The sequence below is a fragment of the Somniosus microcephalus genome, chromosome 6 (assembly GCF_052327205.1).
Source record: "Somniosus microcephalus isolate GS21.2 chromosome 6, FLI_Smic_1.0, whole genome shotgun sequence".
Taxonomy (NCBI): domain Eukaryota; kingdom Metazoa; phylum Chordata; class Chondrichthyes; order Squaliformes; family Somniosidae; genus Somniosus; species Somniosus microcephalus.
Genome location: NC_140992.1, coordinates 19,189,679 through 19,204,569, shown reverse-complemented (window position 1 = coordinate 19,204,569; position 14,891 = coordinate 19,189,679). Strand labels below are relative to the sequence as shown.

The 14,891-nt window shown below is 45.9% G+C and overlaps 2 protein-coding genes across 9 annotated transcripts in view; one reads left to right on the top strand and one right to left on the bottom strand.

Moving 5' to 3' along the window:
- Positions 1-14,891, top strand: part of LOC147115504 (mediator of RNA polymerase II transcription subunit 12-like protein) — a 637,745-nt gene that overhangs the window by 286,490 nt on the left and 336,364 nt on the right. The window lies entirely within an intron of this gene.
- The window catches only part of LOC147115508 (P2Y purinoceptor 14-like), a 13,188-nt gene continuing 11,381 nt past the window's right edge, over positions 13,085-14,891 (bottom strand). The window contains exon 2 of the mRNA XM_085989797.1: positions 13,085-14,891. This exon is cut by the window's right edge and continues 875 nt beyond it. Coding sequence (XP_085845923.1) covers positions 14,745-14,891 — 147 coding nt within the window. The 3' untranslated portion in view covers positions 13,085-14,744.

The window sequence follows — 14,891 nt, the reverse complement described above, 5'->3', positions numbered from 1 at the left end:
AAAATGCTGGAGTCTATTATAAAAGATGTAATAGCAGAGCACTTGGAAAGCAGTGACAGGATCGGACAAAGTCAACATGGATTTACAAAAGGTAAATCATGCTTGACTAATCTACTGGAATTTTTTGAGGATGTAACTGGTAAAATAGATAAGGGCGAACCAGTGGATGTGGTGTATTTGGACTTTCAGAAGGCTTTCGATAAGGTCCCACATAAGAGATTAGCGTGCAAAATTAAGGCACATGGGATTGGGGGCAAGGTATTGAGTTGGATAGAGAACTGGTTGGCGGACAGAAAGCAAAGAGTTGGAATAAACGGGTCGTTTTCCGAGTGGCAGGCAGTGACTAGTGGGATACCGCAAGGATCGGTCCTAGGACCCCAGCTGTTCACAATGGGCCAGAAATTCCGGGCCAGAAGCGTGAGTACGGTCGGCTTACTCACGCTTCTGGCCGTTGGAAATGCCGGCGTTCAGCATGAACAGCGCATGCGGGGAACGCCGGCATTTCCAGACCTCGAGCGCGCGCGACTGCACAGGCAGCGCTTGCGCAGTGAACTTCGTGGATTTCATTCATGAAATCCGTGAGGTTAAGTCCTTAGAAGTTACACTTGAAAAAAGCAAGTGTAAAGTTGTTCATTGGCTGCGGAGGAAGATATATTTTATCGTGGAGCTTTTGAAATGCAATATTTTTGTTTGGGAAAGGGAGGGAAGTTATTTTAAGAAATTTTAAGTAAGTTTAAAAGTTTAAATTTTTTTTTTAAAAAGGGTTTTCAGAACGGTAGGTAGAAGGAGCAATTGTGGCTGTGTGAATGGAATGTGAGAATGAGTTATGTATGTATGTCCACATATATTCCTTTACGTATATGTATGTATGTTTTATATTCCTTTACTAATGTGTATGAATGTATGTTTTTAATTATGATTTTCCAATAAGTTACTTTCTCTGAAAGTCATAATTAAATAATACATTCATACACATAAGTAAAGGAATATATACATAACACGCAAAGGAATATATACAGACATACATACTTTCAGAAGCTCCACGATAAGAAATATCTTCCTCCGCAGCCTCTAGCAACTGAACCCATGCTTTTTTCATGTGTAAGTTGTAATGACTGGACCTCACTGAAAGCAGCGAATTATACTGCGCACGCGCTGCCTGTGCAGTCGCACGCGTTCTGCCTCTGAACCCCTTCGTTCAGAGGACAGGAAATGCCGGTTTTCCCCACATGCACTGTGCATGCTGAAAACCGGCATTTCATCCGGCCAGATGCGTAAGTACCCCGACCGTACTAGGGCATTTGGAAGGGAATTATTGGGCCAACATTTTACATGTCAATAAAATAAAAAATTTAACAATTGCACGACTTGCCCCCTTGCATCTGCGACTGAGGGTCCAAGGAGGTGCATTGCGCAAGAGGTCATCATCGGACGTATCCTCACACTGTTCCCTTTGGGGAACTGTATGAAGTGGTGGAAGGATTTATGGCCGTGATTAACGCTCATTCCGTGACCGTAACCATCTTTGAACCAGCCATTAGGGTGGTTAGTCCTATGGCGGGAGGGTTTTACGGGCTCCCACAACCCATCTGAGGGGGGGGGGCCACCAACACCCACGGACGCAAGTATCCCGCTGGATGTCCACCCAGAATTTAAAGTTGGAGCTCCGACTCCACTTGCCGGGACTGTCTGGAGTGGGGTTCAAAACCCTACTCCTTCTGGCCCAGCGGCGGGGATGCTTACTGCTACGCAAAAGGCCCACTCCGCACAAAAGGTGACACCCATACGTTTCCTGCGCCTTTTCCCTCCCCGTGACTGGAGCCCTATGCTGCCATTTCACGTTGCTAATCGGATTGGGCCTTTGTCATAGCGGTAGGATCCCCGCCGCTGGGCCAGATCAGGGTAGGGTTTCGAACCCCGCTCCAGACAGTCCCGGCAAGTGGAGTCGGAGCTCCGGCTCTAAATTCTGGGTTGACATCCAGTGGGATATTTGCGTCCGTGGGTGTGGGTGGCCCCCCCTCCTTGTATAGCTTGTGGGAGCCCGTAAAACCCTCCCGCCATAGGACTAACCGCCCTAATGGCTGGTTCAAAGATGGTTACGGTCACGGAATGAGCGTTAATCACGGCCATAAATCCTTCCACCACTTCATACAGTTCCCCAAAGGGAACAGTGTGAAGACACGTATGACGACGACATTGCTAAATAAATAAATGGAATTAAAAAAATTCTTTTAGGGCTTTTAAAAGTCTTTAAATTGCTTTAATTCTCTTTAAAACTACTTCAGATTGCTCAAAATAATGTAAACATTTAAAAAAGTTTATAAAAGTTACCAAAATCTTCAAAAAACTTCCAAAAACCTATTTAAACTGCTGCTTTGCATGTAAAAAAGCAAAGCAGCTTGACAGAAACATTGGGGGCGTGTCCAGTGAAACTGAGACCTCAAGGGGCGTGTCTCACTTACACTGCACGCTCCTGGCTCCGCGCTGGCTGCACTCCTGGGCGGCGTGACGTCATACGCTGCCCGGGATTCTTCTTTCAGTTTCTGCAAGTGCAGGCGTCCCTGGAGCTGATCGGCAGGAGCGCGGGGTAAGTGCAAATACGGGGCTTGCACGCGCTGCAAGCCCCGTTCTGGAATTTCTGGCCCAATATATATTAATGATCTGGACGAGGGAATTGGATGTAATATCTCCAAATTTGCAGACGACACAAAGCTGGGTGAGAGGGTAAGCTGTGAGGAGGATGTCGTGAAACTCCACTGCGATTTGGACAGGTTGGGTGATTGGGCAGAAACATGGCAAATGCACTATAATGTGGATAAATGTGAGGCTATCCACTTTGGTGGCAAAAACTGGAAGGCAGATTATTATTTCAATGGCAATAGATTGGGAGAAGGGGAAGTGCAGAGAGACCTGGGTGTCCTAGTGCACCAGTCGCTGAAGGTAAGCATGCAGGTGCAGCAGGCGGTTAAGAAGGCAAATGGTATGTTGGCCTTCATAGCAAGAGGGTTCGAGTACAGGAACAAGGATGTCTTGCTACAGTTGTACAGGGCCTTGGTGAGACCGCACCTTGAGTATTGTATGCAGTTTTGGTCACCTTACCTGAGGAAGGACGTTCTTGCCATGGAGGGAGTGCAGCGAAGATTCACCAGGCTGATACCTGGGATAGCAGGAATGACGTATGAGGAGAGATTGTGTCGATTGGGCTTATACTCACTGGAGTTTAGAAGATTGAGAGGGGATCTCATCGAAACGTATAAAATTCTGTCAGGTCTGGACAGACTAGATGCAGGAAGGATGTTTCGGATGGCCGGGGAGTCCAGAACCAGGGGTCATAGTCTAAGGATAAGGGGTAAGCCATTTAGGACTGAAATGAGGAGGAATTTCTTCACCCAGAGAGTGGTGAACCTGTGGAATTCTCTGCCACAGAGGGCGGTGGAGGCCAGTTCATTAAATATATTCAAGAAAGAGTTGGATATATTTCTTGAGGCTAAAGGGATATGGGGAGAAGGCACGGACAGGGTACTGAATTTGGATGATCAGCCATGATCTCATTGAATGGTGGAGCAGGCTCGAGGGGCTGAATGGCCTACTCTTGCTCCTATCTTCTATGTCTATGTTGGACCTCGTCATCGACGTCTGCCCTTGTTGACACTAGGCTCCCGAGGTATGGAAAGTGGTCCACTTTCCATTCCTATTTTCAGTAGGGTGGTTTCCATGACGTGTGGCCAGTCGGCAATGCCGGTTTTATGGCCACTCGTCCAGTTGAAAGGCCACTCCATTGGCCTTTCAGCCAAACTGGAGCTGTGGTGTTCAGCGCCTCCCAATAATGTGTAACTCTTGGGCCCTTTGCCAATGTTTTCCTTGGATTAAGATGAAAGGATGGAGCCTGAGTAAGACAGCGGCCTGTGCAAATGTGGTTTTTTTTATCCTCGTAATTTAGCCCTTGGAGTCCTGGTATCATTCTGGTAAACCTACGCTGCACTCCCTCCAAGGCCGAAACCCCTTCCTAAGGTGTGGTGCCCAGAACTGCTCACAATACTCCAGGTGTGGTCTAACCAGGGCTTTGTACAGCTGTAGCAGAACCTCTACCCCCTTTGTATTCTAGTCCTCTGGAATTAAAGGCCAGCTTCCCATTAGCCTTTTTGATTATCTGTCTGATTTGTCTATGGCAGTGAGTGAAAGAAATGGAACAATTTCTTGACCCAAATCGTCTTCAGGTAAAAACTACGAGCGAGTCCTCAAACTTGGTCAGAGTGACAAATGAAATGCAGCTGTTTGCAATTCACTAACTCTGCAAGCCAAAACTAACATTGAAAGTGCAATTTTCCATGCAAGAAGTTTTAAGCCACACACAGATTCAAACGTGGGTACAACAATTTATGAAAAACTAAATTGGACAATTTCCAAATAGCTTGCATAAAATTGAACCCCAAATGCTCCACCGTCCACCTGTTGAGCCCAGTCCCCTACAGGTGGGCACCCTATATTGTCATGGATGTAACTATATTACCTGCTGTCTTTTGTGGGCGAGCTTCTTGCAGGTGCTCCCTTGTCGGACATTGTCACCATGGGAGATCTCCACCGTGCTGAAGCATTGAGAGGGTGACCGAGGGGCAAAGAGAGAGACCTGGGGATGAAGAAGCACAGCGCGAGAGGCCAAACATAACAAAGAAATTCCGTCAGTACTTCAACACGAAGAGGAGGGTCAGAGAAGAGATGAGACAAAAACAGGCTTGAAACAGAGGATGACCACAAGATAGTAAATAGAATCATAGAATGGTTACAGCACGATAGGCGGCCATTCGGCCCGTCGAGCCCGTGCAGACACCCGGCCAGTCCCACTCCCCTGCCCTTTCCCTGTAGCCCTGCAAAAAAAAAATTTTCAGATAAATATCCAACTCCCTTTTGGAAGATAAGATTGAGTCTGCCTCCACCACCCTCAGGCTCAAGGTTTTTCCTACGTTGCCTTTGGTTCTTTTGCCAATCACCTTAAATCTGTGTCCTCTGGTTCTCGACCCTTCCGCCAATGGGAACAGTTTCTCTCTCTCTACTCTGTCCAGACCCCTCATGATTTTGAACACCTCTATCAAATCTCCTCTCAATCTTCTCCACTCCAAGGAGAAGAACCCCAGCTTCTCCAGTCTATCAACATAACTGAAGTCCCTCATTCCTGGAATCATTCTGGTAAATCATTTCTGCACCCTCTCTAAGGCCTTCACATCCTTCCTATAGTGCGGTGCCCAGAATTGGACACAGCACTCCAGTTGGGGCTGAACCAGTGTTGTATAAAAGTTCATCATAACTTCCTCACTTTTGTACTCTATTTATGAAGCGCAAGGATCCCGTATGCCTTTTTAAGCGCTTTCTCAACCTGCCCTGCCACCTTCAACGATTTGTGCACACATACCCCCAGGTCTCTCTGTTCATGCACCCGCTTTGGGATTGAACCTGAATATTCTGAATAATTAATGTCTCGGTTATTCGCAAGTGGCAACATGCCCTCCCTGGGGATAACTAAAATAACACCCGAATTTCCTCGATCTTTTGTGCTGATTCTGCACAACTTCCACTGAAACCCTCTGCTGCACATTGGCATAGCTCCACCCTCGAAGCAAAAGTGCAGCTCAGGCAAATGTCCTGAATTTGCGCCAGTAGTCAATGGGCTGCAAATCTCCGCCTGAAATTTTAGGTGCATCAGAACTCTAAAAATTCTGGTGTTTCATGACGTTATTTTCAGTTTTTTTTTTAAATTTCACCTCCGTGAGACTGAAAATGATATTTCTAGATCTTTGAATGCCTCTTCATAGCATCAGAATGATCGGCATTAAGAATCTTCCACGATTGCATTTTCTTAAACATGCCTAATGTGCAGAAATTGATGGTTTGCTTCAAACTTTAATTTTCATCGGACTTGAAGAGGGAATAGGTCGCAAGTTTGGTGCTTTGCTCAGGCGACTGTTTACGCTGATTTTCACTTGTTTTACACCGGTTTTTACCTTGCAGCTCGTGCTAATGAGAATCTCAGGAAATTCGGGCGCAACTTGCCGACGAGAGGATCAGCGTATATTTCAGCGTAACTTGCCAGTTACAATGTTTCAAGAAATTCCGGGCCAAAGTGAGAATTCCAGAGATGGGGTGGGGGGATTGTCCTGTTAGGAGTGATTGAGTAGATGGGGCCTATTTGCTCCGGAGTTCAGAGGAATGAGAGGTGATCTCATTGAAAAGTATCAAATTCTTAGAGGGCTGGGCAGCACGGTGGCATAGTGGTTAGCACTGTTGCCTCACAGCGCCAGGGACCCGGGTTCGAATCCGGCCTCGGGTGACTGTCTGTGTGGAGTTTGCACATTCTCCCCGTGTTTGCGTGGGTTTTCTCCGGGTGCTCCGGTTTCCTCCCACAGTCCAAAGATGTGCGGGTTAGGTTGATTGGTTATGATAAATTGACCCTTAGTGGTAGGGGGATTAAATACGTGGGGTTACGGGGATAGGGTGGGATATGTGTTGGGGTTACGGGGATTGGGTGGGATATGTGTCGGTGCAGGCTCGATGGGCCAAAATGACCTATATCTGCACTGTGGGGTTTCTGTGATTCTGTGACAGGATAGATGCTGAGAGGCTGTTTCCCCTGGCTGGGGAGTCTTGAACCAGGGGTCACAGTCTCAGAATAAGGGGTCGGCCATTTAGGACTGAGATGAGGAGAAATTTCTTAACTCAGCGGGTTGTGAATCTTTGGAATTCTCTACCGCAGAGGGCTGTGGATGCCCAGTCGATGAGTATGTTCAAGACGGAGATCGATAGATTTTTTGCACTAAGGGAATCAAGGGATATGGAGATTGGGTGGGAAAGTGGAGTTAATGTAAAAGATCAGCCATGATCTTCTTGAATGGCGGAACAAGCTCGAGGGGCCATATGGCCTACTCCTGCTCCTATTTATTATGTTTTTAACAATAGTAACGTAGTCAACAGCAGTCATTGTGGATTCAGAAGCGGAAGTTCTCATCTAACCAACCTCATTAACTTATTTCAGGAAGCAACGATTCAAATGTCCTATTGTATGAGCCCGAGGTTTGCCTTGTGCCTCTTTAAAAAATCTCATTTTAAGTTTAATTTTAATTTCCGAACTCATTCAAGTAATTCCAGTTTATTTTTTAGCATCGCCTTTTTTATCTTGAATCTTTCTTATCTATACATCTGAACACAAATCATCTCTTGTTTCAACATTTATCCACTGATTTATCTGCCAATTTTTCTTAAATTACCTGGACTTGTTCCCCTTTTTAATCTTGGTGGAACTGTTTTTTTTTTCTGCCGTCAAGTAATTTTGTCTCTGATTGTTGTATATGTGGTTAGATTTTTGGGGTAAGTTTTCCTCAGTAACCAGTTCCATACATCAAAATTCTTCGAATGTAAAGAACATTAATAGAGGCACAGAGTCATAACGGCACAGGAGGAGGCCATTCGGCCCATCGAGTCCGTGCCGGCTCTCTGTTGAGCAATCCAGTCAGTCCCATTCCCCCTGCTCTATCACCGTAGCCCTGCAAGTTTATTTCCCTCAAGTGCCTATCCAGTCTCCCATTAATCCTGAGAATCAGAAAAGGCCCAAAAGTACATCTGTTGATTCCAGCAATACCTTTTTGAAATGAAGCGGACGTGAACTTCACCTAATATAGCGCGTCTAACCAACCCATGCCTTATATAGAGTGATTGTGATCCCGCTGTAACACCAAGCAGAAACCAACCACTTGGTGATGAATAGGACAATCTGGGTTTTAATGAACACTGGCTTTGTGTGGGCAAATGAAGAATTTACTTAGAATCATAGACCTGCAGGAATGGGGACAAAGAAAACCAGGTACAACCATTGCCTTGTCTAGTGGGGAACACTTTTCCTATACATTTTCACTGTTGGAAGTTCCCACGCTCACTTCTAGGACTTGGGTTCAATGCCAGCCCAGGCTGATGGTGTGAAAATCCCCATCTCTCTCTTTGGTCGTCAGGATTCTCTGTGAAATGTATGAAATAGTCTCAGTCCAAAGTTTGTGTGAAAATTTAACTGCACCTTGAGCTGGTCATCAATAGTAGATGCTATTGCTTGTCTTTCCACTATTCGAGCTATCCTTTTGACAGCTTTCATATTGTCCCTTACCAACAATGTCACTTCCTACACCAAGCCTCACTGCTGCATCTTTCAGCAACAATCTACATTGCCTAGATTAATGGATGAAATCATCTTTCCTTGTTCCAATTTTTTTTTAAATTAGAGGAGGGCAAATCTACCACTTTTTGAGGTATTTTTCCCCCCTCGTCTTTCTTAGAAACATAGAAGATAGGAGCAGGAGTCGGCCATTCGGCTCTTTGAGCCTGCTCCGCCATTCAATATGATCATGGCTGATCCTCTATCTCAATACCATATTCCCGCTCTCTCCGCATACCCCTTGATGCCTTTTGTGCCTAGAAATCTATCTATCTCCTTCTTAAATATATTCAGTGACTTGGCCTCCACAGCATTCTGTGGTAGAGAATTCCACAGGTTCACCACCCTCTGAGTGAAGAAATTTCTCCTCCTCTCAGTCCTAAATGTCCTACCCCATATCCTGCGACTGTGACCCCTTGTTCTAGACCTCCCAGCCAGGGGAAACATCCTCCCTGCATCCAGTCTGTCTAGCCCTGTCAGAATTTTATACGTTTCAATGAGATTCCCCTCCCATTCTTCTAAACTTTAGTGAATACAGGCCCAGTCGACCCAAACTCTCTGCATACGACAGTCCTGCCATCCCAGGAATTGGTCTGGTGAACCTTCGCTGCACTCCCTCTATGGAGTGTTCCCATCACTAAACAGGGGCCTGCTCTCTCTTTAAGTTAGAAGCACATGGTGTTGAGGGCAAATTATTGACCTGGTTAGGAAATTGGCTGAGCGGCAGGAGACAGTAAGGATAACGGGCAGTTACTCTAATTGGCAGGATGTGACTAGTTGCGTCACGCAGGGATCTGTGTTGGGGCCGCAACTATTCACAATATTTATTAACGACTTGGTTGATGGCATAGAAAGTCATATATCCAAATTTGCCGATGACACAAAGATAGGCGGCATTGTAGGCAGTGTAGACAAAAGCATAAAATTACACAGAGATATTGACAGATTAAGTGAATGGGCAAAACTGTGGCAAACGGATTTCAATGTAAGCAAATGTGAGGTCATCCACTTTGGACCTAAAAAGGATAGAACAGGGTACTTTCTAAATGATGAAAAGCTAAAAACAGTGGCGGTCCAAAGAGACTTGGGGGTTCAAGTAGATTAAAATGTCTTAAACAAGTACAGAAAATAATCAAAAACGTTTAATGGAATGCTGGCCTTTATATCTAGAGGACAAGAGTACAAGCGGGTAGAAGAAACATAGAAACATAGAGATAGGAACAGGAGTAGGCCATTCGGCCCTTCGAGCCTGCTCCGCCATTCAATGAGATCATGGCTGATCTTCATCTGAGATCTTAGCTGATCTTACCAGTTCAGTACCCCGTCCCCGCCTTTTCTCCGTAACCCTTAATCCCCTTAGCCTTCAGAAATATATCCAATTCTCTCTTGAAAATATTTATTGAATTAGCCTTCACAGCCCTCTGTGGCAGGGAATTCCACAGGCTCACCACTCTGAGTGAAGAAATTCTTCCTCATCTCTGTTTTAAATGATTTGCCCGCTATTTTTAGACTGTGGCCCCTGGTTCTGTGCTCCCCTGCCATTGGAAACATTCTCTCTGAATTCAGCCTGTCCAGGCCTGCCATAATTTTATATGTTTCGATGAGATCCCCTCTCAATCTTCTAAACTCCAGTGAGTACAAGCCCAAACTATTCAATCTCTCCTCGTAGGTCATTCCCGCCATTCCAGGTATCAGCCTGGTGAATCGCCGCTGCACTCTTTCCATGGCAAGAACATCCTTCCGCAGATGGGGCGACCAAAACTGTACACAATACTCCAGATGCGGTCTCACCAGCACCTTGTACAGCTGTAGTAAGGTATCCCTATTCCTATACTCGAACCCCCTTGATATGAAGGCCAACATACCATTTGCCTTCTTAATCGCCTGTTGCACCTGCATGCTCTCCTTCAGTGACTGGTGCACAAGAACACCCAGGTCCCTCTGCACTTCCCCATCTCCCAATCTATTGCCATTTAGATAATAATCTACCCTCCTGTTTTTACCCCCAAAGTGGATAACCTCGCATTTATCCACATTATAGTGCATCTGCCACGTATCCGCCCATTCCCCCAACCTGTCCAAATCGCACTGTTATGCTGCAGCTGTACAAAGCCCTGGTTAGACCACACCTGGAGCACTGGGAGCAGTTCTGGGCACCACACCTTAGGAAGGATATATTGGCCTTGGAGGGAGGGCAGCGTAGGTTTACCAGAATGATACCTGGACTCCAAGGGTTAAGTTGCGAGGAGAGGTTACACAAATTAAGATTGTAATCCCTAGAATTTAGAAGGTTAAGGGGTGATCTGATCAAAGTCTTCAAGATATTGAGGGGAACAGATAGGGTAGATAGAGAGAAACTATTTCTGCTGGTTGGGGATTCTAGGACTAGGGGGCAGAGTCTAAAAATTAGAGCCAGACCTTTCAGGAGTGAAATTAGGAAACACTTCTACACACAAAGGGTGGTAAAAGTTTGGAAGTCTCTTTCACAAATGACAATTGATGCTAGATCAATTGTTAATTTTAAATCAGAGATTGATAGCTTTTATTATTATGGGATATGGGCCAAAGGCGGGTTTAATTTTAAATCTGAGATAGATTTTTGTTAACCAAAGGTATTAATGGATATAGGGCAAAGGCGGGTTTATGGAGTTAGGTCGCAGGCCAGCCATGATCTCTCTGAATGGCGGAACAGGCTCGAGGGGCTGAATGGCCTCCTCCTGTTCCTGTATTCTATACAAGTCTGAGCTGCAAAGCAATCTTTACTATGTCGATTCTTACAGAGCTTTACGTTATTATGCTTCTCGTACTACAATTTGGAAATTCTTGACAGTTATTATGTGGGACTGGCCTGATGGACCAGCTGTTCTTTTCCAGTCTGTCATTTTCACATGTTTGCATTTATTTCCATGAAACACCAAGACAAAAGCTAAACTGAGAATCAGTACCTGGATGGTTGGTTGAGTCCATCCTCTAGTGCTGCGATCTGTAGGGAACGTTGCCCAGGTCCCAGTTAAACATCATTACACCTGCTTTGAGAATCTGTCAGTCAAGTGTCCAGTGGTGGCACATGCACGAGTGCAACCCTGACCCATTTGCTGAGCAGTGCTATTGTCTCAACTGCAGCACATGCCAACAAACTTAGTAGATTGGCCCAAGCAGTTGACGTAATGCCACGTCCACCAGGACCCTCCCTCTCCTAAACTGTGCTGTTTTGGTATTCCTTAGTGTGCTTTAGAGGATGTAAAATGATAATGGTAGAATAGCTACTTTGCCGAGTGGTCCTTTTTTCTAATCTGCATTCTGCCCATACGCCGCGATCCCACCCATCCGTCTGCAGGGTATACGTTTTGGGAGAGGTCAGAGGGGAAGTGGTCAGTTTCAGTCTAGCTTCACGGCAGCACAAGCCCGTGTGATGGCGCAAGGCCTGGGACTCGGTATATCGCGAGAGTAGGTGTCCATGGGTGGGACTACCTACCTGCAATGTAGTAGACATTTTCAAGTGTGTGTGTGGTCAGTGTTAGGATCAGCCCTATCTGTCTGGCAGCAGGGGGTGAGGGGGGCGCTGAGCTCTCGTCGTACCCATACAGCAGTGCAGGCCCGAACAGACCACTTGCACTGAAATACAATCACAAAAATCATGAGCCAAGGCCACTGGAGCTAAAGAGGAAAGCAAGTGGACAGCAGGAGCTGTGCTGGACCTTCGGCTCCTGCCGTTATTGCAGCGGATTTTGAAAGTAACCTCGTCGACAGAGATTTTTCTTTTTCTTGTAGTTATAAGGAGTTTTGGGTTGAGTCAGGAAAAGGTTTCAAGTTGCTGATGTGTTCCAAGTGTCCTACTTGCTTATTCTGCTTTTGTTACTTGCCTTATGTTCACATTTTCTCGTGACCTCTTGCTCCCTCTTGGATATGCAGGTTGTTTTGTGCGTGTGCAGTGTTTGAGAATCTGCTCCTGGAAAAGGTTCACTATTAACGCCTCCCTTTCTGTCCGTTACAATGCCTGGATGCCAGGCCACTGAAGAGGATTAGCACCTTACACTTGAACAAAATATTCAACAGCAGTCAGAATTGGAGGAGTATTTTAAGTCTCTGATGTCAAAGTTAGATAGCCAGGTGGTGAAGAATAGAATGCTGGAGCCTAGTCTTCAGTCGCTTACAAGCCTTTATTTACAGAGACACACATTATATACCATGCACCCACAAGATAAGCTTCCTTTCCTTCCTGAGCCTGTTCCCATGTGTATGAACACGAGAGTCCCCAATTAATACTCACCGCATAAGACGTAGGAGCAGGAGTAGGTCATTCGGCCCCTCGAGCCTGCTCCGCCATTCAATAAGATCATGGCTGATCTGATCTTGGCCTCAAATCCACTTCCCTGCCCGCTCCCCATAACCCCTCGACTCCCTTATCTTTCAAAAATCTGTCGATCTCCACCTTGAATATATTGAATGACCCAGCCTCCACAGCTCTCTGGGGAAGAGAACTCCAAAGAGTCACGACCCTCTGAGAGAAGAAATTCCTCCTCATTTCCGATTTAAAAGGGTGACCCCCTCATTCTGAAATTATGCCCCTGGGTTCTAGATTCCCCCACGAGGGGAAACATCCTCTCTGAACCCGAATACAATTAACGTGTGAGGTCCTGGAACTGGCAAATACCCAGAAGAAATTGTTAGCTGTGGAATTATATATTTGTGTGTCTAGGATCAGATGATCATTACACAGCAGGAACAGCTGGCTTGGAGCCAACATCTTTTGTTGCTTTACCTTCGACTTCAAGCTTATGATTTCTCAGCAATGTGACAAGTGGCTACAGGTGACAGCTGTCAGTTGAATTGGGATCATTATTCCAGGAATGGGAGTTCGCAGGGATGGGGATTGGGTTGGATGACAAGCTATGACGATCAGACACATAATGTATATTTATTTTTTATTGATATACAATCTACCCCCTCTTTACAATTACAGAATAGGATCAATAATATTACAGAAACGAAAGAAAGAGCTTAGAGCATTTGAATGAAGCCTGAAGGTTTGTTCCAAGGGCTCCGGCAACCGGTGGTTACTTGGCCCAAGTGGCCCTTCATGTTAGCGAGACTTGACGAGTCTTGATCAACCTGTGGGAGAACTTGCAGCAGAGCCATTGCTGTCCATGCATGGGGTTTCCAGCAGGGGTCGCTGGTCAGCAGTTTGAGAGCTGAATTCTTAGCTAATTTCTTTCTTCTTCCCTGGCCCAAGGATTGTAACATCAAAAGTACTTTTGAATTGCAGTCAATGTTATAATGTAGGAAAATGTGCACTGAGCAAGGTCCCACAATCAGCAGTGTTGTCGATGAGCAGATAATCTGTTTTTAGTGATGTCGGTTGAGGATTAAACATTGGCCAGGACACCGGGGAGAACTCCCCTGCTCTTCGTACAAAAGTGTCACGGGATCTCTTGTGTGCACCTGAGAGAGCAAACGGGCCTCAGTTTAACATCTCCTGAGAAAGACGGCACCTCTGGCAGAGCAGCACTCCCTCAGTACTGCACTGAAGAATCAGCTTAGTTTATGTGCTCCGATCTCTGGCGTATGACTTGAACCCACAACCTTCTGACTCAGGCCTGAGTGCCATCGCTGAGCCCTGGCCGACTCCTAATAGATGAGCTGTAGGTTTACCAGAGCACTTGGCTTTCCAATATAGAAGGCCTGCAGGTGGAGCAATTGCAGACAGCACTAGACGGCAGCTCGGAGCTGGTACTGCAGCCCATTTAAAGGATATACTTTTTTAATGCGATAGCAAAATACTGCGGATGCTGGAAATCCGGAATAACAACAGATTGGGTGACCGCTTTGCGGAACACCTCCGTTCGGTCCATTAGGGTGACCCCGAGCTTCCGGTCGCCTGTCATTTCAATTCACCGTTCCATTCCCACTCAGACCTCACCGTCTGCGGCCTCTTGCATTGTTCCACGGAAGCTCAGTGTAAGCTCGAGGAGCAGCACCTCATCTTCCGATTAGGCACTTTACAGCCTTCCGGACTCAATATCGAGTTCAACAACTTCAGATCATAACCTCGGCCCCTATTATATTTTACTGTAGAAGGGTTTAGACCTGAAATGTTGACTATTTCTCTCTCCACGGATGTTGCCTGGCCTGCTGAGTTTTTCCAGCGTCTTCTGTTGTTTATACTTTTTTAATGTTAGTTTGTGACCAGGTTACTTGTAACCTCATTCATGTTCACCTCGAGGCGAAATAAAAAGGGGAGGGAATGACAAACACACATTCAGGGTTTGAAAGTTCATGAAAGTAAACTACAAACTATTACTGGAACACTTTAAAAGAAAAGAAAATTGGCCCTTCTGGATGGGTAGATGGAAAATGTCCGAGAGGGACGCAACACTTTCACGGCGGAAAGCCAACCAAGGTGTGAAGTTTATGGTGGAGGTTGTGATGACTCTTTTGGTATGGAGCAGTCAAATAGCCGGTTTAGCATTTGTAGCGGGAGCGAGTGATTTGGCTGAGGGAGGTTTTATATTGCCAACAACTTGGGGACCAGTGCTTTGCTGGAGCCGATTGATCAGTTGGGTACGTTACTTAGCAGCAATTTCTTGCTTCTCACTTCAGACGGTTCTGTACTGAGGCTTCTTTCTATGTGCATCTTTTTAAATAGCAGCTTAGTGAATGATTTGCACAGCAGGAAGTAGATGACCGGATCGAGGCAAAC